The sequence below is a fragment of the Bos indicus x Bos taurus genome, chromosome 22, assembly GCF_003369695.1.
Source record: "Bos indicus x Bos taurus breed Angus x Brahman F1 hybrid chromosome 22, Bos_hybrid_MaternalHap_v2.0, whole genome shotgun sequence".
Classification (NCBI taxonomy): domain Eukaryota; kingdom Metazoa; phylum Chordata; class Mammalia; order Artiodactyla; family Bovidae; genus Bos; species Bos indicus x Bos taurus.
The window spans coordinates 1139621-1163482 of record NC_040097.1 but is presented as its reverse complement, the minus strand read 5'-3'; the positions used below and the strand labels follow the sequence as shown (position 1 = coordinate 1163482).

At 49.2% G+C, this 23862-nt stretch overlaps 1 protein-coding gene across 2 annotated transcripts in view; it reads right to left on the bottom strand.

The window, feature by feature from the left end:
* KBTBD12 (kelch repeat and BTB domain containing 12) overlaps positions 1–22165 on the bottom strand; it is a 51088-nt gene extending 28923 nt beyond the window's left edge. Inside the window, exons 1-4 of one of the 2 annotated variants that reach the window (XM_027523744.1) lie at positions 22058–22165; positions 10397–11578; positions 5413–5683; positions 2418–2568 (exon numbers count right to left, since the gene is read on the bottom strand). In XM_027523744.1, coding sequence (XP_027379545.1) covers positions 2418–2568; positions 5413–5683; positions 10397–11466 — 1492 coding nt within the window. In that variant the 5' untranslated portion in view covers positions 11467–11578; positions 22058–22165. Of the gene's footprint in view, positions 1–2417; positions 2569–5412; positions 5684–10396; positions 11579–21507; positions 21953–22057 lie in introns of those variants that run through there. The other variant, XM_027523745.1, reaches the window with a different exon arrangement.
* Positions 22166–23862: the final 1697 nt, after the last annotated feature.

The window sequence follows — 23862 nt, the reverse complement described above, 5'->3', positions numbered from 1 at the left end:
AATTCCCTTGCTTTTCCTATGATCCAATGGATGTTGGCAATTTGATCTCTGGTTCCTCTGCCTTTTCAAAATCCAGTCTGTACATGTGACAGTTCTTGCTTCGTGTACTGTTGAAGCCTAGCTTGAAGGATGTTAAGGATTTCCTTGCTAACATGTGAAATGAGCGCAATTGTGCGGTAGTTTGAACATTCTTTGGCATTGCCTTTCTTTGGGTTTGGAATGAAAACTGCCCTTTTCCAGTCCTGTGGCCACTGCTGAGTTTTCCAAATTTGCTGGCATATTGAGTGCAGTGCTTTAACAGCATCTTCTTTTAGGATTTGAAGTAGCTCAGGTGGAATTCCATCACCTCCACTAGCTTTGTTCGTAGTGATGCTTCCTAAGGCCCACTTGATTTCACATTCCAGGACGTCTGGCTCTAGGTGAGTGATCACACCATCGTGGTTATTCAGGTCATTAAGACCTTTTTTGTACAGTTCTTCTGTGTATTCTTGTCATCTCTTCTTAATCTTATCTGTTTCTTTAGGTCCTTGCCATTTCTGTCATTTCTTGTGCCCATCTTTGCGTGGAATGTTCTCTTGGCATTTCCGCTTTTCTTGAAGAGATCTCTAGTCTTTCCCATTCTATTCTTTTCCTCTATTTCTTTGCACTGATCACTGAGGAAGGCTTTCTTATCCCTCCTTGCTCTTCTCTGGAACTGTGCAGTCAGTTGGGTGTATCTTTCCCTTTCTCCTCTGCCTTTTGCTTCTCTTCTTTCCTCAGCTGTTTGTAAAAACTCTTCAGATTCATTTTGCCTTCTTGCATTTCTTTTTCTTTGGGATAGTTTTGGTCACCGCCTCCTGTACAATGTTAGGAACCTCTGTACATAGTTCTTCAGGCCCTCTGTCTATCAGATCTAATCCCTAGAATCTATTAATCAATTTCACTGTATAATCGTAAGGGATGTGATTTAAGTCCTACTTGAATTGCCTAGTGGTTTTCCCTACTTTCTTCAGTTTAAGTCTGAATTTTGCAGTAAGGACTTCATGATCTGAGCCGCAGTCAGCTCCTGGTCTTGTTTTTGCTGACTGTATACAACTTCTCCATCTTTAGCTGCAAAGAATATGGTCAACCTGATTTCTGTATTGACCATCTGGTCCTTTCCATACAATTTACAAAAACGACCCTGTTGGTTTTACTTCACATTTAGCTTAGTCGTGTTTTCACGCTGGGGAGGGGCTGGGGATCTCATTGCGCTTCCATCGACAATCACTTCTCTCCCACTTTCGACTGCCTCCAGCTGCAATATAATCAGTAGATCGGCCCTGTGCTCCTTGAGTTCCATAGACATCAATCCCAGGAGACTGGTCCTAGCATTGATGTTATCTCTACTGGGCGATGGCACTGCATGTGCTTATAACAAAAGCAACAAATGTATACCCAGAGGAAAAACTTAATTATGATCTCAAGTGAGTCTCCTAACTGAGGCAGTCGTAAAGCATGTGACATAATGTTCTTGTGCTTAAAATCACACAACTATTAACGTTGCAGTGCTTTAATTATTTTCCTTCATGCTGTGCTCGCAGCCAAGAGATAATGGCTCCCACTTAGATTAAAAAAAAAGAAACTACTCAAAGCCTTGGTTGCTTTCAGCCCATATTTCTTTTTTTTTTTTTTTTTGCCATTTCTCTGTTACCCATTATTTTTGCCAGTTGGCCAGCACCGCAGAAGGGGTTGAAATAAAGACTCGGCATCATTTCACCAGCGCACTCAGCCTGTCTCAGCCCGTCTGCCCATGCTCATGGGAAGGCAGGCTGGCGTGACGTTAGGAGGAGGGAAGCAGCTTAGATGAGGGCTGGGAAGGACAGGGAGGCACCAAGGATGCTCTGGAGTCGCTCGGACCCACCTCAGTGGGAAGGAACCAGCCTCTCACCAACCCCTACTGGCCAGCGCAAGACCACACACACTCATTTCAGAGATAAAACAAATGCATTCAGAGAAAACATCATTTGATGAACCTTAGTGGAATTCTGGTGAGTGAGGCAAAGTGAAGAGGGCTGGCATAACCTGTGGCATTTTTTTAACCCTCTACCTGTTTCTTTAATTAGTGCCGAGAACCAGTTTGTTGTTAAAGCCTGTGTTTTGATCCACGTAAGGTGGCCAAAGGCTTCTTGCCTTTTCCCAGCATTTTACCTGGTGGGCATATAATGAGGTATCACTACTGGATTCCAGACGACGGAAAAATTTGATAAAAGTAACCTTGCTTTCAACACGTCAGTGGACTTTCCTGTAATCTTATCTGACTGTGCTCTAGAAAATAAAAGAAAATTGGAGGCTAGTGCTGTGTGTGGCTGAACTGGGATGCGAGAAGAAAGAACATTTCATTGTCATGGAGGCAAACTGGGGAGAAAAATAAAAGGAGGTATTTAGCTTCTCCTCACCCAGAACATAAATCTCACTGTTGACCACGGCTGTGCTGAACCGGTACTTCGAGTACTTCATGGGCGCCCGCTCCGTCCATTGGTCTTGGCTGGGGTCGTATCTCAACAGCTTGTTGCTCAATCGATCAGGTTCTTCGTCAGGAAGATCCATCTATATGAAATATGACAGCCAATATAATAACAGCCCATTTAGAGATCGTTGTGAGCACATGAGTGCAATTAATCAAAGCAGACAGCCAACAAGATAAGTAGAGGTTAACTACAGTGACTTCTATTCACAGACACACCAAATCCCAAGGCTTGGGATTATAAGTACCGTGTCAATAGCGGAAGGATTTATATTCTGTGCTAATGGGGCTAAGGTGTTGGTTTTAGCAAAGAACCTGTGATTTCAGCAGGGAGACAGTATAGCGTTTTTTTAAAAATGAAGCATTGCAAAGCCTTAAAAAATCAAGCCAAGGTTTATTGAACACTATTTAAAGTGTAATTTTATTTTACCAAGCTTTATAGTGGTTGGTTAAATAATACTTGTGAGAAACTAACTTTAATAATTTATAAAGCGTTTTTCTTTAGAACATTTTTATAATCGAAATAGAGCAAAACTAAAAAAACAATTGAGTGTTTTAGTAATGAGAGTATTTTTATACCATAGTATAGGAGTGGTTTGAATTTAATTTTAAAGATACATGGATTAATAGAAATTATTTGCAGTTATTTTTGTGTATTTATTTTATATTTGTTGTTCAGTCGCTGAGTCATGTCCAGTGCTTTGCGATCTCATGGACTGTAGCCCACCAGGCTCCTCTGCCCATGGGATTTTCCAGCAAGAATACTGCAATGGGTTGCCATTTCCTTCTCCGGGGGATCTTCCTGGATCAGGGATCAAACCCATGTGCCCTGCATTGGCAGGTGGGTTCTTTACCACTGAGCCACCAGGGAGGCCCCATTTATTATATATGTTTATAATAAATGTATATAAATATATATAATAAATGTGTGTATATATATAATGAGTAGAAGCATTAGAAGCTAAATACACGTAGATGTACGTGGCTTTCCCTACTCCTAAATTCCCAGCAACACGGTGACAAACCTCAGGTAAAGTGGTATTTCCGTCTGCAGCCCGTTAGGAGCCCCTAAGGCGCCAAAAGCCAGAGATGACGGAGCAGCTTTTGCTTTTGTTTCTGTGCAGGTGTCCAACACAGAAATAATTTCCTTGCTTATGAAAGTCACACAATTAGCTTTTGCTCAGGGTAATAATCACTATACTGCCATCACAGCCCCAGGCTGTCTTGCAATTTAATGTATTGTATTCTGTACAGATTAGCAAAGGCTTTCATTATCCAGGAAATGGTCACATGTTCAAAGACATTATAAATTAGGAAATACTGACTTTATTGTTTTAATTTTCCTTATAATTTAAGTATTTAATCTCTACTTTAGTGTTAAAAAATCGAAGGAAAGCTTTTCTTTGGAGCATGTTCATGCAAAATTAACTACGTAATGAATAGCTCTGAAAAAGCTTAATTACAAATACTCTGTCAGGTTTCAGCTACTAGCTGTGATTAAATCTAAGTTAATTTTCAATGCGTAGCATGAATTGACAACATGTATTAAATGTGGTTTAAAATTTTAAGAACAAGTGTGATACATCCTACAAGGCAGAATGGAAGCTCATGAAACGAGCAAAGAGACGCATCAGACAACTGAGGTGTCATGAAGCAAATGCAGAGAAAGGAGGACTCATACAGGCAAAAATAAAACTTGTCTATGTCGTGTGAAGCTCCAGTCCTTTGGCCACTTGATGCAAAGAGCTAACTCATTGGAAAAGACCCTGATGCTGGGAAAGACTGAGGGCAGGAGGAGAAGAAGGAGGCAGAGGATGAGATGGTTGGGTGGCGTCACCGACTCAATGGACACGAGTTTGAGCAAGCTCTGGGAGACGGTGCAGGACAGGGAAGCCTAGCGTGCTGCAGCCCTTGGGGTCGCAAAGACTCAGACACGACTCAGCGACTAAACGACAACGCCGTGGGGACAGGCAGTGAGCAGTGAGGTTAATCTTTTTACGAACGCTGGATGGCCGGGGCAGAAGGCAGCTGGGTGAGGCTTCTGTGACAGCCCCAAGCGCTGGCGGGGCCACCAAAGCACAGAGAAGCGGCCACTCTGGTCCCAGCCCCCGGGCTCCTCCATCCTGCAGCCCTGCCTCACCAAACTCCAGTCTGGCCTCTGTCTCTCCCTCTGCTGACGCCCAGCAGAGTCAGAGGGGCTTAAAATCACTGTGCCCTCTTGTGAAAATGGCTGTGACATCGCAGATAAGTATTTCAATTTCCTGCTTAGAGTGAGAAGCTTTATATGAAAAAAGACCAAAGAGTTACGCGCCCCCGGTCACACAGCTGCAGCGCAGACAGAACCGGGCTGGGGGTCCACTTCTCTGCCTCGAGCTGAGATGTTTCCCACACATAAGCCCTCAGCACAGGCCTCGTTCATCATCCACGAGAATGGGTGGGTTTTGAGGGACGCAGCACAAATACTGAGTGAAGTCAGGTGTAGAATAACGCACTTTAAAATTCATTCCCCTAAAAAAATAAAATTCATTCCCCTAAACTGCTTTATCAGGCTTCCCAGGCAGCTCAGTGGTAAAGAACCCGCCTGCTAATGCAGGAGATGTGATTTGAATCCTGATCCAGGAAGACCCCCCTGGAGGAGGGAATGGCAACCCACTCCAGCGTTCTCACCTGGGAAACCCCATGGACAGAGGAGCCTGGTGGGCTATGGTCCACAGGGTCACAAAGAGTCGGACATGACTCAGTGACTAAACAACGACAGAGCTGCGGTCACACTGTACAATCTTCTGTTTAATATTCTATAACATAAAGAGCATGTTACCAGAAACGCGAGCCACCCTCTTTTAGTACTCAACGACTGCAACATTTTTCAACAGAGCAGCCAAGCTCAGCGCAGCCATGCCACGTGGGCACACGGGAGCTCTCTTAACCTGAGGGGTCCAGCCTCCAATCACGTAGAGTTTATTGTTCACCGTGGCAACCGCATGGCACGCCAGCTGCAGAGGAAGCGGAGACACCCTTTTCCAGGTGTCCCGTTCCACAGAGTACTTGTCAACACAGTTTGTGATAAGATACTGGTTTTTAACTTTCATCTGCCCTCCTATCACATAGAGGTCGTTATGGACGGCGCCCAGGGCGTAGAGCTCTCGAAATTCTGCCGTGCATAACTTCTCCCAAAACTGGTTTCCTCTGTCGTGGTACCTGTGAATTAGCAGAGAGAGAACCGGGATTAGATTCAACGTAAAAACGAGCTGCCAAAGAAACACAAGTTTCTTCTCCGAAAACAACATGATTTGGTTCTTCTAATTGGAGAGGAAGAAACATCAATATAAGACAGTGATACATGCTGGCGTTTGATCGCTAAGTCGTGCCTGGAAAACCCCAGGAAAAATATGGGAAATAAGAAAAACAAAGGTTCTGTTTGGAAACAGGTGAAAAACTTACGTGTGTTCTGCACAGAGAACAGCTTCTGCGGATAGGGTACTCACTGCGCATCAAACATTTGACAGCTGAACCTGTTACAGGCATCTCTCCCAGCTGTTCTAGACCAACTTGTACATTCTTCCCCAGGAGGACGTTTAACTCCAGGTTGGGCAGGGAAGTTGGAAGATTGTTCTTTTCAACCCAAAGACTGCTCTTTCCCTTCAGGTTTGTCTGGCTGGTCACAAACTGAACGCCGACATTTATCAACCCTCAGGACAGCTGTCTTCTCAGTGATTTTAGGCAGGAAACCAGAGTTCCTAGCATCACAGACAATATTTTCACCACTGCTTTGAACTGTAGGGGATTTCAGAGAAGGGAGGATCGCGTGTCTACAGGCGGGGGCTCTGGAAACAGATGGTGAACGTGTCAATAGGATGGAAAATGGGTTTTGGAGTCTGGGGGACCGCCCTGGTTGCCCAGTGGTTAGGGTTTCACCTTCCAACGTGGGGAGTGGGGGTTCCATCCCTGGTGGGGGAGCTAAGATCCCACACGCCTTAAACCAAAACAGAAAACAGAAGCAACATCATACCAAACTCAATAAAGACCTTAAGAACAGTCCACATTAAAAAAAAATCTTCAAAAGCTGAGTTTTCGTTTTTCTGAGACACGGTTTAAGAGGCCAAGAACAAAAATATATGCCTTGAAGGTTGGGAAGTACATGTTTGCCGGGCGACTTGGTAATTGATTAAGCATTTTGAGGAGCTGAAACCCCCGGATGAAGCCGTAGAGCTCACTGTTTCGGACGTGTCCCAAAGACGGCAACGGCAGCGGGGAAGCACGCGCCGTCCTTGCAGAGGCTGTCGGTCGGGAGACGACTGTCCTCAGCTGCTTGTCTACCAAAGCGTGAGAGACGAAAGAGATGGGAGGTGTACTTTTAAAACAGAAACAACCGACCACAGTGCGAATAATCCACTCCCTCTCTTAAGTCGAGAAGAAGGGTGTCTGCGTGGAGGTCTGTGAACTACAGAGTGGAGGCGAACTGAAGAGCGTCTAAAGACGAACACTCAGGACGCGGGCTCGACACAGCGGAGATGCAGACACGCTCACGTGCATCACAAGCCTCTGCGAGGCCCACACCGTTTCTGCCCTTTGTTGTGCCTATCTTTGCATGAAATGTTCCCTTGGTGAGATGGGAACACCAGACCACCTGACCTGCCTCCTGAGAAACCTGCATGCAGGTCAGGATACAACAGTTAGAACTGGACATGGAACAACGGACTGGTTCCAAATAGGGAAAGAAGTACGTCAAGGCTGTATATTGTCACCCTGCTTATCTAACTTATATGCAGAGTACATCATGAGAAACGCTGGACTGGAAGAAACACAAGCTGGAATCAAGATTGCCGGGAGAAATATCAATAACCTCAGATATGCAGATGACACCACCTTATGGCAGAAAGTGAAGAGGAACTAAAAAGCCTCTTGATGAAAGTGAAAGAGTAGAGTGAAAAAGTTGGCTTAAAGCTTAACATTCAGAAAACGAAGATCATGGCATCCGGTCCCATCACTTCATGGGAAATAGATGGGGAAACAATGGAAACAATGGAAACAGTGACAGACTTTATTTTCTTGGCCTCAAAATCACTGTGAACAGTGACTGCAGCCATGAAATTAAAAGACACTTGCTCCTTAGAAGAAAAGCTATGATCAACATAGCGTATTAAAAAGCAGAGACAAAATAAATAAATAAATAAAAAGCAGAGACAGTTACTTTGACAACAAAGGTCCATATAGTCAAGGCTATGGTTTTTCCAGTGGTCATGTATGGACGTGAGAGTTGGACTATAAAGAAGGCTAAGCACCAAAGAACTGATGCTTTTGAACTGTGGTGTTGGAGAAGACTCTTGAGAGTCCCTTGGACTGCAAAGCGATTCAACCAGTCCATCCTAAAGGAAATCAGTTCTGAATATTCATTGGAAGGACTGATGCTGAAGCTCCAGTACTTTGGCCACCTGATGCAAAGAACTGACCCACTGGAAAAGACCCTGATGCTGGGAAAGGTTAAAGGCAAAGGAGAAGGGGATGATGTAGGTTGAGACGGTTGGATGGCATCACCGGCTCAATGGACATGAGTTTGAGCAAGCTCCAGGAGTTGGCAACGGACCGGGAGACCTGTCATGCTGCAGTCCATGGGGCTGCAGATTTGGACACCACTGATTGACTAAACAAAAACAACAAATCGCAAACCTGGCGCTGACGTGCCCTTAGGGAGCACTGTAAGACCTTAACGATGCACACAGCACTGGGAACCTCATTCAATCCCCAAGCAGCACTTCTGACAATGATAAGGGTCCATCTAGTCAAAGCTATGGTTTTTCCAGTAGGCATGCACGGATGTGAGAGTTGGACCGTAAAGAAAGCTAAGCACCAAAGAATCAATGCTTTCAAACTGTGGTGTTAGAGAAGACTCTTGGGAGTCCCTGGACTGCAAGGGGATCCACCCAGTCAATCGTAAAAGAAATCAACCCTGAATATGCCATTGAGGGACTGATGCTGAAGCTGAAGCTCAAATACTTTGGCCACCTGATGCGAAGAGCTGACTCATTAGAAAAGACCCTGTTGCTGGGAAAGATTGAAGGCAGGAGGAGAAAGAGGCAGGAGAGGATGAGACGGTTGGATACCATCAGTGACTCAATGGACACGAGTGTGAGCAAGCTCCGGGAGTTGGTGAAGGACAGGGGAGCCTGGCGTGCTGCAGTCCACGGGGTCACAAGGAGACACGATGCAGCAACGGAGCAGCAATACCAGCAAACGCTTCTGATTATCTCTCTATTCGCCTTGCTGACAGTTTCATCCCTGGGGGAAGAAACTGATGCTTCACTTGTCGAAACTTCACTTCGCTTTTCGAAACTGATGCTTCACTTCTGCCCAACGTGCGAGAGCCTGTGGGTCACACGAAACAGGGTGAGTTCAAGACAGAGAGGAAAAGGAACGCAGGGTGCGTAGTTAGACGAAGAGAGAGTGGGGTTTTGAAGACAGTTACGAGGCGAGACATTTAAGGATCAAAACACAGACTTTGAGAGGATCTGAGATGGTAAAGAATGAACTCTGATGGCAGAACTGCAGCTCTTTGAGGAAGAAAGCAGAGACCAAAAGAACCTGAGGCTCCAAGGGGAGAAGCAACAGGAAGCGAGTGTCAGGGACCCAGAGACTCCCCCAGGAGACCCAGGCCCCTTTCCCCAGGGACCTCGCGTCCGAACCTGCCCCCACTCTGTCGCCGTGGGCAGAGGCCAGAGGGGCAGTCACTGCCTGGGGTTTCCATGCCTGCCCCCACTGCTGGGCAGAAGCGACACGCCTTCAATGCGTGCACGTGAGGGGCGCCCACTGGAGCCTGAAGCGGTCCTGCGACGCGAGGAGATGACAGCTAAAGAGAGACCTCTCCTCTCTCTCTGTCCCCACTCTGCTGTTGAGAAGCACTTCCCGAGTGAAGTCTGAGAACGTCTGGCTCGAGGGCCCCGAGAGGGGACGGTGTGTAAGGAGAGCTCGAGGAGCTGCCTGCACAGTTCTCATTCACCCAGGCCCATCTCAGGGCTGAGCTCCTGCTGTCTCCACGCACAGGCCCTGGACAGACGCGACTGCTAAGCAGACACTCCTCTCCCCCCGCAGTCCCAGGGCGAAGCGCTCTTCGGCTGCCAACGTTGGACAGTATTAGAGGTTTAGGAAGCGGGTGTCAGCCGCTCAGGCGTGTCCGACTCTTTCCGACCCCGTGAACTGTAGCCCCTCAGGCTCCTCTGCCCATGGGATTCTCCAGGCAAGAATACTGGAGTGGGCTGCCACTTCCTTCTCCAGGAGGTTTAGGAGAAACCCGCTCATTAAGGGCACAGAATGAAAGCTGACAGGACGCACAGTACATTTTGGCCAAGAAACAAATCACTTCTTGCTCTGAATTGTGAACTGGAGAGTGTCAGCACAAAGCAGTCACTGTTAGTAAATTTTCTTCTTGTTAAAAGTTATATGCAGCTCTTCAAAAGTAAAGCGATTACAGCATATGGATAAACAGTGAAACCTGGATGTAAACAGACAGGAACTGTCACATATACACACTTAACTCACGCAGCTTCATCTGTACCTTCTCAACAATGAAAGTTAAGTGAAAGTCGCTCAGTTGTGTCTGACTCTTGGCGACCCCATGGACCATACAGTCCGTGGGACTCTCCAGGCCACAATACTGGAGTGGGGAGCCTTTCCCTTTTCCAGGGGATCTTCCCAACCCGGGGATGGAACCCAGGTCTCCCGCACCACAGGTGGATTCTTAACAATGAACGGGAGAGGGAAAATAATGTGGATGCTTTCATTATGAATGTTACCTCTATGTCAAATACATGATCGTGAGGTAATTCAGAACACATGTGATTTAAAACATGCTCTCCCAGCAGTAACTCCTGCTGCCGGTGTCAAAGCCAGAAATGGAAACAAACGCTGGGTACAAACCTGTAGATTTCAACGCTCTTGCTCTTCTGTCTGGAGAGCTTAGAGGCGCTGGCTTCCCCAGCCACGATGACACTGTTGTCTTCCATGACGACACCGGTACACACGGTGCCCAAACCCTCCCCGTACTTGGGAGACGAGATGAAACAGGTCTTCCGTGACACAGGGTCATAGCAAAAGCTGGCGTCCCCGTAGTTCCTGTGTCTTGACCTGATCCCCGAAGCGTTGGTGCCAATGCACAGCAGGAGACTGGTGGTCTCCATGCCGTAACGAAGACTCAGGGCGTGCGGCTGGGGCGTCTTGATGGCTTTGAACGCGTTCTGAATGAGGTCGATGCAGTTCGCGTCACACAGGAGCACCGTGTTCCTCCTCAGGGCTTGTCTCAGAAAGGAAGGGCTGACCAGTTGCAACCTAACCTGCTTCAAAAGCTCCACGAGGTGCTCCGTGCGTCGGTCCGGGCGATGATTGACCCACCTCAGGACGAGGTCCAGAATGCTCTCCTCTCTGGACACGTTCAGGTCATCCGACTGGATGAGCGTCAGGAGCTGGTGCACCTCCACCTCCAGGATCTCTTCGTGTAAGCTCACCTCGGCAAAGTGCCGGTACAAGTACTTCCTCGACTGATCGGCCAAGTCTTCGGCTCCAATCTGCTTTGCGAAATAATAGATGCCGACACAGTTCGAGGCGTCCATGTGGGCCATCATGTGCTTCTGGCACGCCTGGAAGACGTCCTCCATCTGCATGAAGTAGGCGGCCATGGCCACGGTCTGCACGTTGGCGTTGCTGACCTCCAGAGCCGCGTGGTACATGTAGCGCAGCAACACCGCCACGCTTTCCGCCGTGATGTCATGAAGCACCACCTCCCTCTGGGTGCACTCGAGGAGCCCACACGTAAACATGGCTTTGAAATACGGACTAAAGGCAGCCAGGACCAGCCTGTGGCAGGGGAACGCCTCCCCTTCTGCGATGATCACGACATCAATCATCTCCGCTAAATCTTTCATGCTCTTAATTTTATTCAGTAAATTCAAGCTGTGTTGGTATTTTTCTTTCCCCTCAGACTTGTACTCCATGATGCCCTCTCCAATGTCTCCGAGTAGGTCTTCTTTAAATGTAGCTTGATTCTCAAGGGCCTGTTTTCATGTCTGATTACTCACCAAGCAACAGGGATGTCATGAAACATTCCTGAGGGGAAGGAAAGAGGCAGGTTTCTTCTAAGAAAGAGATTCTCTGACATTTAAACATGCAGCATTACTTATAAGCAAACACTCATTCCAAGCAGAGACTTTTTATATTAAGCCCACCACTGGGGGCCTCCCTGGTGGGTCAGCAGTGAAGAACCCAGCTGCCAAGCAGGAGACGCAGGCTCAGTCCCTGGGTCGGGAAGATCCCCTGGAGAAGGAAATGGCAACCCACTCCAGGGTTCTTTACCAGGAAATCCCACAGACAGAGGAGCCTGGAGGGCTACAGTCCACAGGGTCGCAAAGAGTCAGACACGACTTAGTGACCAAACACCACCAAAAAAGACAACTACCGTGGTATCTAAAATCATGGCATTGATTGTAAAAAAAGAAAAAGAAAAACCAATAAATTATTAACCATGAACAGTTATTTCTCTAACTAATGGCAGAGATTTTTCTAGGAGGGCTGGAAAGACCTTCCTGCCAAGGTGAATGAAGAGAGAACAGATGCACACCTTTAAAAAAAACTAATTTTACTTGTCTATCTGTGGTGCTGGGTCTCAGTTGCTGGGCGGCTCTCTCCGGCCGCGGGGTGCAGGCCTCCCAGTCCGGGGGTCTCCCGTGCTGCACAGGCTCTAGGACGTGCGGGCTTCAGGGACTGTGGCACATGGGCTTCGTTCCCCCCCGCCCCCGCACCGAGGCGCGTGGAATCTTCCCAGACCGGGGATGGAACCCGTGTCCCCCGCACTGGCAGGCAGACTCAACCACCGGACCAGCACGGAGTCAAGATGGGCACCTTTTGTGTGTCCACTTCCTGGTACCAAATTCAGCTGACCCTCAGGGGGAGGACCGGCCTCATCAGGAGACAGTCTCTCTGTGGAGATGCAACCCCACCACCCCAAAGGTTACACACGCCGTCCCCCAAAACGCACCCAGATGCGATCACGGCCAGTCTGCAAAACCACAAGGGGGCATGCAGGCTGGCTGGAAAAGCAGTCCACTAAAATTCTGCTCAGACTTTGCCATGGAGTAAATACTGCACAACAGGGCTTGGGAAAGCAGAGCACAGCCAAGCGTCTGTCGATGTGAGAACTCAGAGCACTTGAAACTTACGACTAAATCGTCCTAAACTTACGAAACGCACAAGAGTCACCCCCTTTCTCTGACTCTGACTTTGCCATGGAGTAAATACTTCACAACAGGGCTTGGGAAAGCAGAGCACAGCCAAGCGTCTGTGGATGTGAGAACTCAGAGCACTTGAAACTTACGACTAAATCGTCCTAAACTTACAAAACCCACAAGAGTCACCCCCTTTCTCTGACCCTCCCTTGGCTCTTCCCTATCTCCCAGAGGCAGAGGTGGAATTACTTCTTGCCTGAAAAGGCACAAGTCTAATTAAAAATTTCTTTAAGCTTGTCTCAGCTTCACCTTCCCCTGGGGAACGGAAGCTGATTAGCCATTTTGCTCTAAAGGACATTCCCAGAATCGGAAGCCCTGGATGGGAGGAGTGGATCTCCAGCCTCCGTCACTCCGTCCAGGTGTACCGTGGCCAGCGTTGCACACAGCAAGAATTAACATCGATGGCAGAAAAGTCAGCGAGGAGCTGAGAAAGAAGGGGCGGTGACAATTTCAACACCGCGAAAGCAGAATCTGTCAGCTGTAAAGGTTATAAACTTTCTAAATTTCTGTAATCCAGTAAAGCGCTAGAAATTTCACCTGTCTCAATGAGACATGGCACGTTTTCGATGTTGAATTAAAGTTCATTTCAGGAAACAAGTGTTAAGCATGAAAGGAATGTTTAATGATATAATAGCAACTGTAAGACCTGAAAAATGACTGCTCAAGGGTGTGGAATCATAGTGACTAGCCAGTCCTAGAATCCGTACACTCGAGGTGAGAATACAGCCCTCCTCGACGGATCTTCTGACAGCCGATGGCTCAGCTGGATTCCCTGATGGCTCGGTGGTGAAGAGCCTCCCTGCCAACGCATAAGACACGGGTTCGATCCCTGGGTCTGGAAGATCCCCTGGAGGAGAAAATGGCACCCCACTCCGGTCTTCTTGCCTGGGAAACCCCACGGACAGAGGAGCCTGGCGGGTTACAGCCCATGGGGTCGCAAAGAGTCAGCTATGACTTAGCGATTAAACAGCAAAAAGGATAGAACAATGGCTCAGCTATATTTCAATAAGTTAAACTTCTTATGTGAGAGTTTCCAGGCTAAAAGTGAACCTTTGCTTTTTGCTTTGTTGTAGATTTTTACAAAGAGAATCCAATTACGGGTAATTAGGCAGTCATTCGGAGAAGGCGATGGCACCCCACTCCAGTACTCTTGCCTGGAAAATCCCATGGACGGAGGAGTCTGGTGGGCAGCAGTCCATGGGGTCACTAGAAGTCGGACACGCTGAGCAACTTCACTTTCACTTTTCACTTTCATGCACTGGAGAAGGAAATGGCAACCCACTCCAGTGTTCTTTCCTGGAGAATCCTAGGGACGGGGGAGCCTGGTGGGCTGCCGTCTATGGGGTCGCACAGAGTCGGACACGACTGAAGCGACTTAGCAGCAGCAGGCAGTCATTATCTTTCTGAGCTCTGCTGCAACACATTTTGAGTGGTCTGAACCATATTATGTAGGCTTCTTTATACATAAACACATCAGTCAGCTTTACAGATGACAGCTGTTGCCTCAACCTAAAAAGTGTAAAACCGGTCTTATAAGGAAATAAATGTTTGAAGATTTCCATTCCATGTGCTGATACATAAGACTTTCAGAGGGCACCTACCCCCACAGTGCTAGCAGGCCACGAGCAAGCTTCCCGGAGGCATCACAGGATCTAACGCGATGCAGGCACTTCAGCCTTGGTAACTCCTAAAGCTTATCTGGATGACGCTGGAGGGAACGAGGCACTGGGGGCCCGAGTGTTACGACTGCAGCCTAGGATTTCGTATCTTTCAGGCAGGAACCAAGCCACCCTTGTTGAACCTTTTGGCTTAGGACTAGTTTCATAAAAACAGAAGTGGCATTCGTTTCAAAGAGCTTAAAAACAGATTCCTTGGTCCCTGATGGACGGGTTTCCTGTTTCTAAACCTCTATCTTGTTTATTTATGCATTTGGCTGTGCCACTGCGGAACGTGGGTGCTTTGACCTTCAGGTGGCATGCGAACCCTTAGTTGCGACGTGTGGGGTCCAGTTCGTGGCCTGGGGGTGGAACCGGGACCCCCTGCACTGGGACCGCTGAGTCTCACCATCAGACCAGTCTTCTTGATAAACACGTCACGGGTAACGTCTTACACGCAGCTCTGTCCGCACAGTGCCGGCGTTCCCTCAGCACCCAGCCTGCCTCCCTTGGGGCAGGGCAGGTGGACTCCCCACAACGGCCCTCGCCCTGAGGCTGCTTCAGGGGCTGGCGGGACCCTGAGCCTGGCCTGACTGCAGTGACGCTCAGCCTCTGGTGCAGTGGTCGGGGGAGCGTCCGCGTGCTACACAGATCAGGGGTCTGACCCTCTGCACGCTGTGCCCACAGCCGGCACGAGGACAGAGCCAGGACAGGAAAGGCGGCGGTGCTTCAGACATGCCTCGTGTCTGGACGTTTCAGTTCAGAGGGAGATGCTGCTCCTTCCACGTCTGAGCAGGCTTGAGTTGGTGGGTGCTGTCGTTGGCACTCAGAAGGCCTCACCATCACAAGTGGCATATGCGTGAGCATGAGACAATGTTGCATAAGGAACTGCAAGTACATAGTTTTCAGTTTCACTGGAGCAAAAGAACTGGAGAAATTTCCAATGTTGCTCATTTCTCCTTGATAGAAGGCGGAAAGCACTAAGTCAACTCTTTTGAATTTACCTCTTCACATTCAGTGACCACAGCATCTTATAACCAGAGGAACTGAGTCTTGAACCCAGACTCCAGAGCCTGCCCTCTTAATCAGCCCTCTAACGTAAGCACCCGACTAGCGCCGGAGAGGAAGGCTCAGGCTTCGTGGGATTTCTGTCTGAGTTCAGCGCTGCCGTGCAATGCAGGGGTTCAGTTCAGTTCAGTTCAGTCACGCAGTCGTGTCCGACTCTTTGGGACCCCATGAACCGCTGCACACTAGGCCTCCCTGTCCATCACCAGCTCCCGGAGTTCACTCAAACCCATGTCCATCGAGTCAGTGATGCCATCTAGCCATGTCATCCTCTGTCGTCCTCTTCTCCTCCTGCCCCCAATCCCTCCCAGCATCAGAGTCTTTTCCAATGAGTCAACTCTTCGCATGAGGTGGCCGAAGTATTGGAGTTTCAGCTTCACCATCAGTCCTTCCAATGAACACCCAGGACTGATCTCCTTTAGAATGGACTGGTTGGACCTCCTTGCAGTCCAAGGGATTCTCAAGAGTCTTCTCCAACAACACAGTTCAAAAGCATTAATTCTTCGGCCCTCAGCTTTCTTTATGGTCCAACTCTCACATCCATACATGACCACTGGAAAAACCGTAGCCTTGATTAGACAGACCTTTGTTGACAAAATAGTCTCTCTGCTTTTTAATATGCTGTCTAGGCTGGTCATACCTTTCCTTCTAAGGAGTAAGCCTCTTTTAATTTCATGGCTGCAATCACCATCTGCAGTGATTTTGGAGCCCAGAAAAATAAAGTCAGCCACTGTTTCCACTGTTTCCCCATCTATTTGCCATGAAGTGATGGGACCGGACGGAGAAGGCGATGGCACCCCACTCCAGTACTCATGCCTGGAAAATCCTATGGGTGGAGGAGCCTGGTAGGCTGCAGTCCATGGGGTCGTGGAGAGTCAGACACGACTGAGTGACTTCACTTTCACTTTTCACTTTCACGCATTGGAGAAGGCAATGGCAACCCACTCCAGTGTTCTTGCCTGGAGAATCCCAGGGACAGGGGAGCCTGGTGGGCTGCCGTCTATGGGGCTGCACAGAGCTGGACACGACTGAAGCAACTTAGCAGTAGCAGTAGCAGATGGGACCAGATGCCATGATCTTAGTTTTCTGAATGTTGAACTTTAGGCCAGCTTCTTCACTCTCCTCTTTCACCTTCATCAAGAGGCTCTCTAGTTCCTCTTCCCTTTCTGCCATAAGGGTGGGGTCGTCTGCACACCTGGGGCTGCTGCAGGGGCAGCCACAGACAGTGTGTAACAGATGAGCACCGCTCTGTGCCAGAAATAAATGTTTTACAGACACGGAAACTTACATTTCGTACATTTTCACATCATGAAGTATTCTTCTTCTTTTGGTTTTAAAAAGCCATTTAAAATGATGACATTCATTCTGAGCTCGTGGGCGACACAAAACAGGCAGCAGGACAACAAGCCTGTGCTGCTGTCGGAGGAAACCCGCCGCCCAGACCCTGCCTGGCGCCCGGTCTGCAAGCCTCTGCTTCAGTCCAGCTGGAGAGTTTGAGACGGGGAAGGCTCAGAGTCCTATTTTAAAAAGATCATCTGGTTGTCTCCCCGAGATTCCTGAAGATAAATCAATTTTCTAAATAAATGTTTGCATACAGTTTCTCTGCCCCATACACTGGCTTCAACAACAACAAATAATACTTTTCACATTCGGAAGAAGCATTTATGACTTTTTCAGATGAGCACATATATTTAAGTATCTGTTCCTTCTAACCGAGGGGCTTCCTTGGTGGCTCAGGCAGTAAAGCGTCTGCCTGCAATATGGAAGACCTGGGTTCAATCCCTGGGTTGGGAAGATCCCCTGGAGAAGGAAGTGGCAGCCCACTCCAGTGTTCTGGCCTGGAGAATCCCATGGATGGAGGAGCCTGGTGCGCTACGGTCCATGGGGTCACAAAGAGTCAAACACGGCTGAGCCACTTCACTGGTTCACTTTCCTTCCAAACACCTTTTATTTCACTCCTGAAAGCTACTCTAATTGGGATGGATTTACAGACCAAATGACTTTCCTGGTAAGACCCTGGAAAACGCTTGGGCAGTTAAATGCTTCAGTAAGCGTTCCCAGAGTTGTTTCTTGTATGCATAATCTGCATAGAAGACACTGGTATTGCAGACGGGGGCTTTAAAGTGAGGCAGTCCTGGGTCTGGGATTCCCTGGTGGCTCAGACGGTAAAGCATCTGCATGCAGTGTGGGAGACCTGGGTTCGATCCTTGGGTCGGGAAGAGCCCCTGGAGAAGGGAATGGCAACCCCCTCCAGTATTCATGCCTGGACAATTCCATGGACAGAGGAGCCTGGCAGGCTACAGTCCATGGGGTCGCAAAGTGTCGGGCATGACTGAGGGATTCACACACACCCCCCACAATCCTGGGTCTGAGTTGAGCCACTGCTGTCATCCTAGAATGATGGAACCTTTCTGCACGTCAGTTTCTGCATCAGGAAGATGCGGGCGCTGTATATAAATAAAGTATTCACAGCTGGATCAGTCCTTTGGGCCAAGGTGCTCGTGGCGGGGTAGCAGTGTGCCTCAGAGGTGAGGAACTCGGGCTTTCTCTTGGGTTCCTGAGACCTGGGTTCTGCGACCTTGCTGTGCCATTTACAACATGAGCAAGTTTCTTAGCCTCTTTCTGATTCCTGACCTGAGACTAGTGTTGAGAATTATATAAGAATAGTTGGGAGAAATAAATAAGGCCATGCATCTCCCATATGTAATTTGCTTGGTGAAGCTGAATACACCTGTGCAAATAATTTTTGAACAATAAAAATGTTTGGGCTCCTAGACAAACTGCTTGTGGGCACAGACACGGCAGTGACCACAGGTCTCAAGTGAAAGAACGGACAGCGAGTGTGCCTGGGGCTGGGGCACAGAGGGCATTCTCCCTTCATCAGCAAAACAAAACTGTACAAATGTTCTCAATGATATCAATGGGAAGTTATTCTCTGCTCCGATTTATAGAAGACTGAATTGGTGCGCTCATATTAATAGTGCCCATAACAATGGGGAGAAATGAGTAGCAAAGATAAATGTGTCACAAGAATAAAGCCTAATTACTCTGCAAATCCAACATGCAGTTTCACCACGTCCAGATTACTTAGTTTTAAGAAGTGCATTGCTGTAACGTTTAACGGGACATAAAGATGTTAATTTACTTAAACTGCCAGTGTTGTGCTTTTATGATGTTTAGTTTCATAATCTTTATATCAGCTTTAAAGTTGCTCAGTTTGGTTCAGTTGCTCAGTCGTGTCCTACTCTTTGTGACCTCATGGACCGCAGCACGCCAGGCCTCCCTGTCTGTCACCAACTCCAGGAGTTTACTCAGACTCATGTCCATTGAGTTGGTGATGCCATCCAACCCTCTCTGAATAATGATTCATACGTGACCATGCCTCTATATTTTGCTGAAGTCAAAAGTAGTTTAAATTCATAGCAGTACTGTTTGAATTAGCAAAACTTTGGAAAGAGCCTAAATAGCCAATAACGGGAGAACAGATAGACTATAGCATATTCACTCAAGAGAATATTGTACAGTATTTAAAAAGAGCTTGTAGAAGCTGAAGAAAAGAATGAGCTAGGGCTACGTGTATTATTCGTTATGCCTTTTTGCATGTCTTAAATATTGCATAAACTAAGTTTAAAATTAAAATTTGTATTAACATTAGAGAAACTTACAAACTTTGAAGATGTAACCTACATTGTAAACCACATTAGTGTGTATATACAGACAGACAGACAGACAGGATATATACATACATCATGAATCTCCTTTCAAACCTGTCACGCTGTAGGCAACCTAACTTACGAGTCACTGGAAAATCCAAAAGCTTACACCTTCCTTCTCCAGTCTGAATGAGAACTGCCTTGGGAGAAAGGCAGGAACAATGTCTTCCTACATCTGCTTTGGTGGGAAAAGAAGTTACTGGATTCCCAAATTAGTGTATATATATTTCTTCCCCATAGACATGTTCAGTATGTGAGGAGGTTCTAATCTGAAATGATAGAGTTGGTCAACAGCAAAGCCTTGAATTTTATTGATGAAAAAGACTGACGACCTAAGAAATCACATGGTTAGGCTCCCAGATTCCAGCCTAAAACCCCTTTGAACAAATTTTGGTTGGCAAGCCCAGGAAGGTCAACGTGACCTCAGAAAGTGATGCCTGAGTTCCAGAGTTACCACACAGCCCTTCTGGGAGCTGGTGACTCTGTGCATGAAATCAGTCTCCCCACATTCACAGAACTTATCTCGAGCCTATTTTCCTCAGCACCAGCGCCAGCCAGGCATCAGAAGGCCCTCTCTGAGAGGGCCCTCCCAGCCCTGCCTGCCTCACGGCTGACTTGCCTCCTTGTATTACCAGGCTCTTCGTGACGGTGAACCCCTGGCTGCTCCAGGGCGGTCAGCCTCACATGTTCTTCTCTGTGTCTGCAGTGCCCTTCATCCACTTCCGCCTCAAAAAGTGGACCGGCTCTTCAAAATTCAGCCCAGTCATCACTCTCTCAGTGAAGCCTTCAAGGCTCTTCCTTGCTTTTTACCTTGAGCACAGCAGTGACCGGGCTATTGTTCAGTTCAGGTCAGTTGCTCAGTCGTGCCCGACTCTGTGACCCTATGGACTGCAGCACGCCAGGCCTCCCTGTCCATCACCAACTCCCAGAGTTTTCTCAAACTCATGTCCATTGAGTCGGTGATGCCATCCAACCATCTCATCCTGTCGTCCCCTTCTCCTCCTGCCTTCAATCTTTCCCAGCATCAGGGTCTTTTCAAATGAGTCAGCTCTTCCCATCAGGTGGCCAAAGGATTGGAGTTTCAGCTTCAGCATCAGTCCTTCCAATGAACACCCAGGACTGATCTCCTTTAGGATGGACTGGTTGGATCTCCTTGCAGTCCAAGGGACTCTCAGGAGTCTTCTCCATCACAGTTCAAAAGCACTGCTGTTACTGCAATTTATTTATGTATCCACCCTCTTCCCTTTTCACTGGAGATCACAGTGACGGTAGGACTCCGATCTTAACCCTTCTGTATTCTTTTTTAAAAACATTATTTACTTATTTGGCTGTGCTGGGTCTTCGCTGCGTCATGTGGGATCTAGTTCCCTGTCCAGGGATCAAACCTGGGCCCCCTGCATTGGGAGAGCAAACTCACAGCTACCGGGCCACCTGGGTAGTCTCTCCTTTTGTATTATTAACATCTGTCTGTGACATTGCCTGGCACAGAGGAGCTGCTCAACATGGTTTGTGCAATTAAATGAATGCTTTGCTTAGCCCTAAATGACAAGTTCATAGCTTTTATGCATGTTATTAACCAATATCTTGAAGATGTTTTCTTTCTACGTATAAAAGTGGCGCTTGATTCTCTAAGTTGCTATCCCTTTGTCCAAGGCAAGTAAATGTTGCAGAATCATTACCTTGATTTCCTTGCCTACAGCTTGACACACTCTGACATCCAGGTCTCCGGCCCTCAAAATCAGCCCCCAGTCACCGTGTGCTCAGGAATTTGGCCCCGGCCCCTCTTCTTAGGGACCTGAAGCCAGAGATAGCACATTGGCAGCTCACAGACTTTTTTTGGTAACTTGTCAACATGCAAAGCTGACATATTCCAGCATCCGTTGAAAAAAAAAAGGAAGACAGCAACGGGGGCTTCTTAATTTGCATGGCGAGGCCCACCGGCAGGCCTTGGCAACCCCACCTCTTAGACCCGGCTTCCCTGGTGGCTCAGTGGTGAAGAATCTGCCTACAATGCATGAGACCCAGGTTCGATCCCTGGGTCGGGAAAATCCCCTGGAGAAGGGAATGGTGACCCACTCCAGTGTTCTTGCCTGGAGAATCCCATGGACAGAGGAGCCTGGTGGGCTACAGTCCACAGGTTGGGACACGACTGAACGACTGACACACACAGGCACACCTCGGAGACCACTAGCAGGCCTTGAGTAGCCCCCTCCTCAGAGGGGACTTGCCTCCCCCATTCCCCACGCCCCCATCCGGACCTGACCCCGCCCTCATTTCTAACTCCTCCGAGGCTGTTGCTTTTCTCGCCCCTCCAGCCTTACCTTGGTGGCCCCTGGCTTTCCCAACTCGTCTCCAGCCTTATTGCTTTTCGGCATCACCGTCTTGTTCAGAGCCTGGCAGACATGGCTCCGGACCGGCCTGAGTGCACGGAGACTCCCAGGGGTACTGACAACCCTGGATTTACTGCATGGTAATGAACCACACCAGGGCCTCAAGGCCGACCAGGAGGGAGATAAGCTAAAGACGCGTCTCCTTTGCTCCTTCCTTTGCGGCCTCTTTGCTTTCTCCCCGGAGCCTTTAGCTGGCACAGAGCTCCTCAAGAATCCCCCCGGGGTCCAGGCGGGAGGGAGACGCAGGGGGATTAGAATATTCAATTTGCAGTGAGGACTCTGGCCGTGTGCTGTGCCGGCACGTCCTCGGGTTCCAAGGAGACCGGCACCCCCGCCCCAGCGCTCACGGGCGGCGAGGAGGGCGCCCCAGGGCCGGGCGGGGCTGCGCGGGGCTGCCGCGCGCGCGGCGGAGGCGCAGGGCCGGAGGGACCCGGGACGCGCAGGTGGTTCCCCCGCCCCCAGGAGGGTCGCCGCTACTTACGGGGCTGCCCGGCTGGAGGCGCGGCCGCACTCGCTCCGCTGGGGCCGCCGCGATGGCGCCTGACCGGCCGGGCGCCCAACCAATATGGGCCGAGCCGGGCTCCTATAAATAGACGCCGCGGGGAGGGCGCGCGGGGTCCGCGGGCAGGGAACCGACCTGGCAGCTCCGCACGGACAGCTGCTCGCCCTCCGCGCCCGACCCGGGAGCAGGCACCAAGCGCCGTCGTGCGTGCGTACACGCGTGTTGCAGGCGCGCGGGGGCCTCGTGGAGCCTCACGGTGAGCACGGGAGGTCCCAGCCGTCGCCACACAGTCGTTTCCTGTCCTTCCTTTGTGGCTGTTCCGGCCTGACGCGCTGGGAGCCCTGCGGTCCGTCTGGGCACACGGTGCTCACCCTAGAGCCACACTGCAGCCAGGTGTCAACACTTCCCCAGAGGCCACGAGCTCTGCCCTGTCCGCCTCGGCATGCTGGCCCTGCAGAGAGCTCATGGTCAGGGAGTGGGCACTGACGGGGGTGATGGTGGGCAGAGCTGGGGAGAGGCAGGAAGCAGGCGTCCTCGCTGGCCTCTGCTCCTGGAGGCCCCGTGACCTTCTGTGAGAGCTCAGACTCTTGGGGGACAGCAGTCGTTGCAGTTCAGTCGCTCAGTCCTCTCCGACTCTTTGCGACCTCCTTGACTGCAGCCCGCCAGGCTTCTCTGTCTATGGGATTTTTCCAGGCAAGACTACTGGAGTGGGGTCACCATGCCCTCCTCCAGGGGATCTTCCCGACCCAGGGATCAAACCTGCAGTCTCCTGCATCGCGGGGAGATTTTTTATGGTCTGAGCCACCAGGAAAGCCCTAGGGACGCCCCGGGGACAGCAGACCTGCCGTTAAGGCGTCCAGCTCACACCCTCGTTACTAGAGAGCTGATGCTTGCAGATGCTGTGATAGCCACCCTGTTCCCCGAGCAGCCTTCTCCTGAGGAGGCAGGTGTCCTTAAAGGGGAGGGTGGAGGATTTGAGAGAATCACTGAAATGTATGCAGGACCATGTGATAAACAGATGACCAGTGTGACCTCAAAGAAGCATGAAGCGAGGCACCCGGAGTCGGTGCTCTGGGACACCTAGAGGGGCAGGCTGGGGAGGGAAGTCAGAGGGGGTTGAGGATCGGGGGGCGACCCATGTATATCTGTGGCCGATTCATGTTGGTGTATGGCAAAAACCATCACAATGTAATTATCCTCCAATTAAAATTAATACATTAATTAAACATTAAAAAAAATGCAGACTCCTCTCCCCACAGGTCTTGAAATCGGGCCACGGTCACCTCTCACTGCTGATACTGACCATGTCGTGTCCTAAGCCAGAGGCAGGAACCACATGTCTTTTGGAGGCTCTCCCGCTGCAAGAACCCGTCATGTGGAGAAGGGAGTGCCGTCTGTCTGCTAAGCTTTGCCTTCCCACTCCTGGGGTGACGAGCCCTTTAGGCAGCCTGGCCTGGGGGCGGCCGGGGCTGCACACAGCTTAATCTAATAGATGTGAGGGGGTTTGGAAAGGTCACGAACCTTCTAGAAGCCAAACTTCTCTCCACATCCCAAGATGATTTCATTTCCCCAGCAATGAGTTCCTCAGATCCTGAGTACACAAATAATCAAATCTCTTTTGAGACAGAGTCCACCTTGTTTCTCAACAAGCCTAACTAATTGTTACAGTCTGTGGGATTATTAAGCGACCGTTCAGTTCAGTTCCGTTGCTCAGTCATGTCTCTTTGCAACCACAGGAACTGCAGCACGCCAGGCCTTCCTGTCCATCACCAACTCCTGGAGTT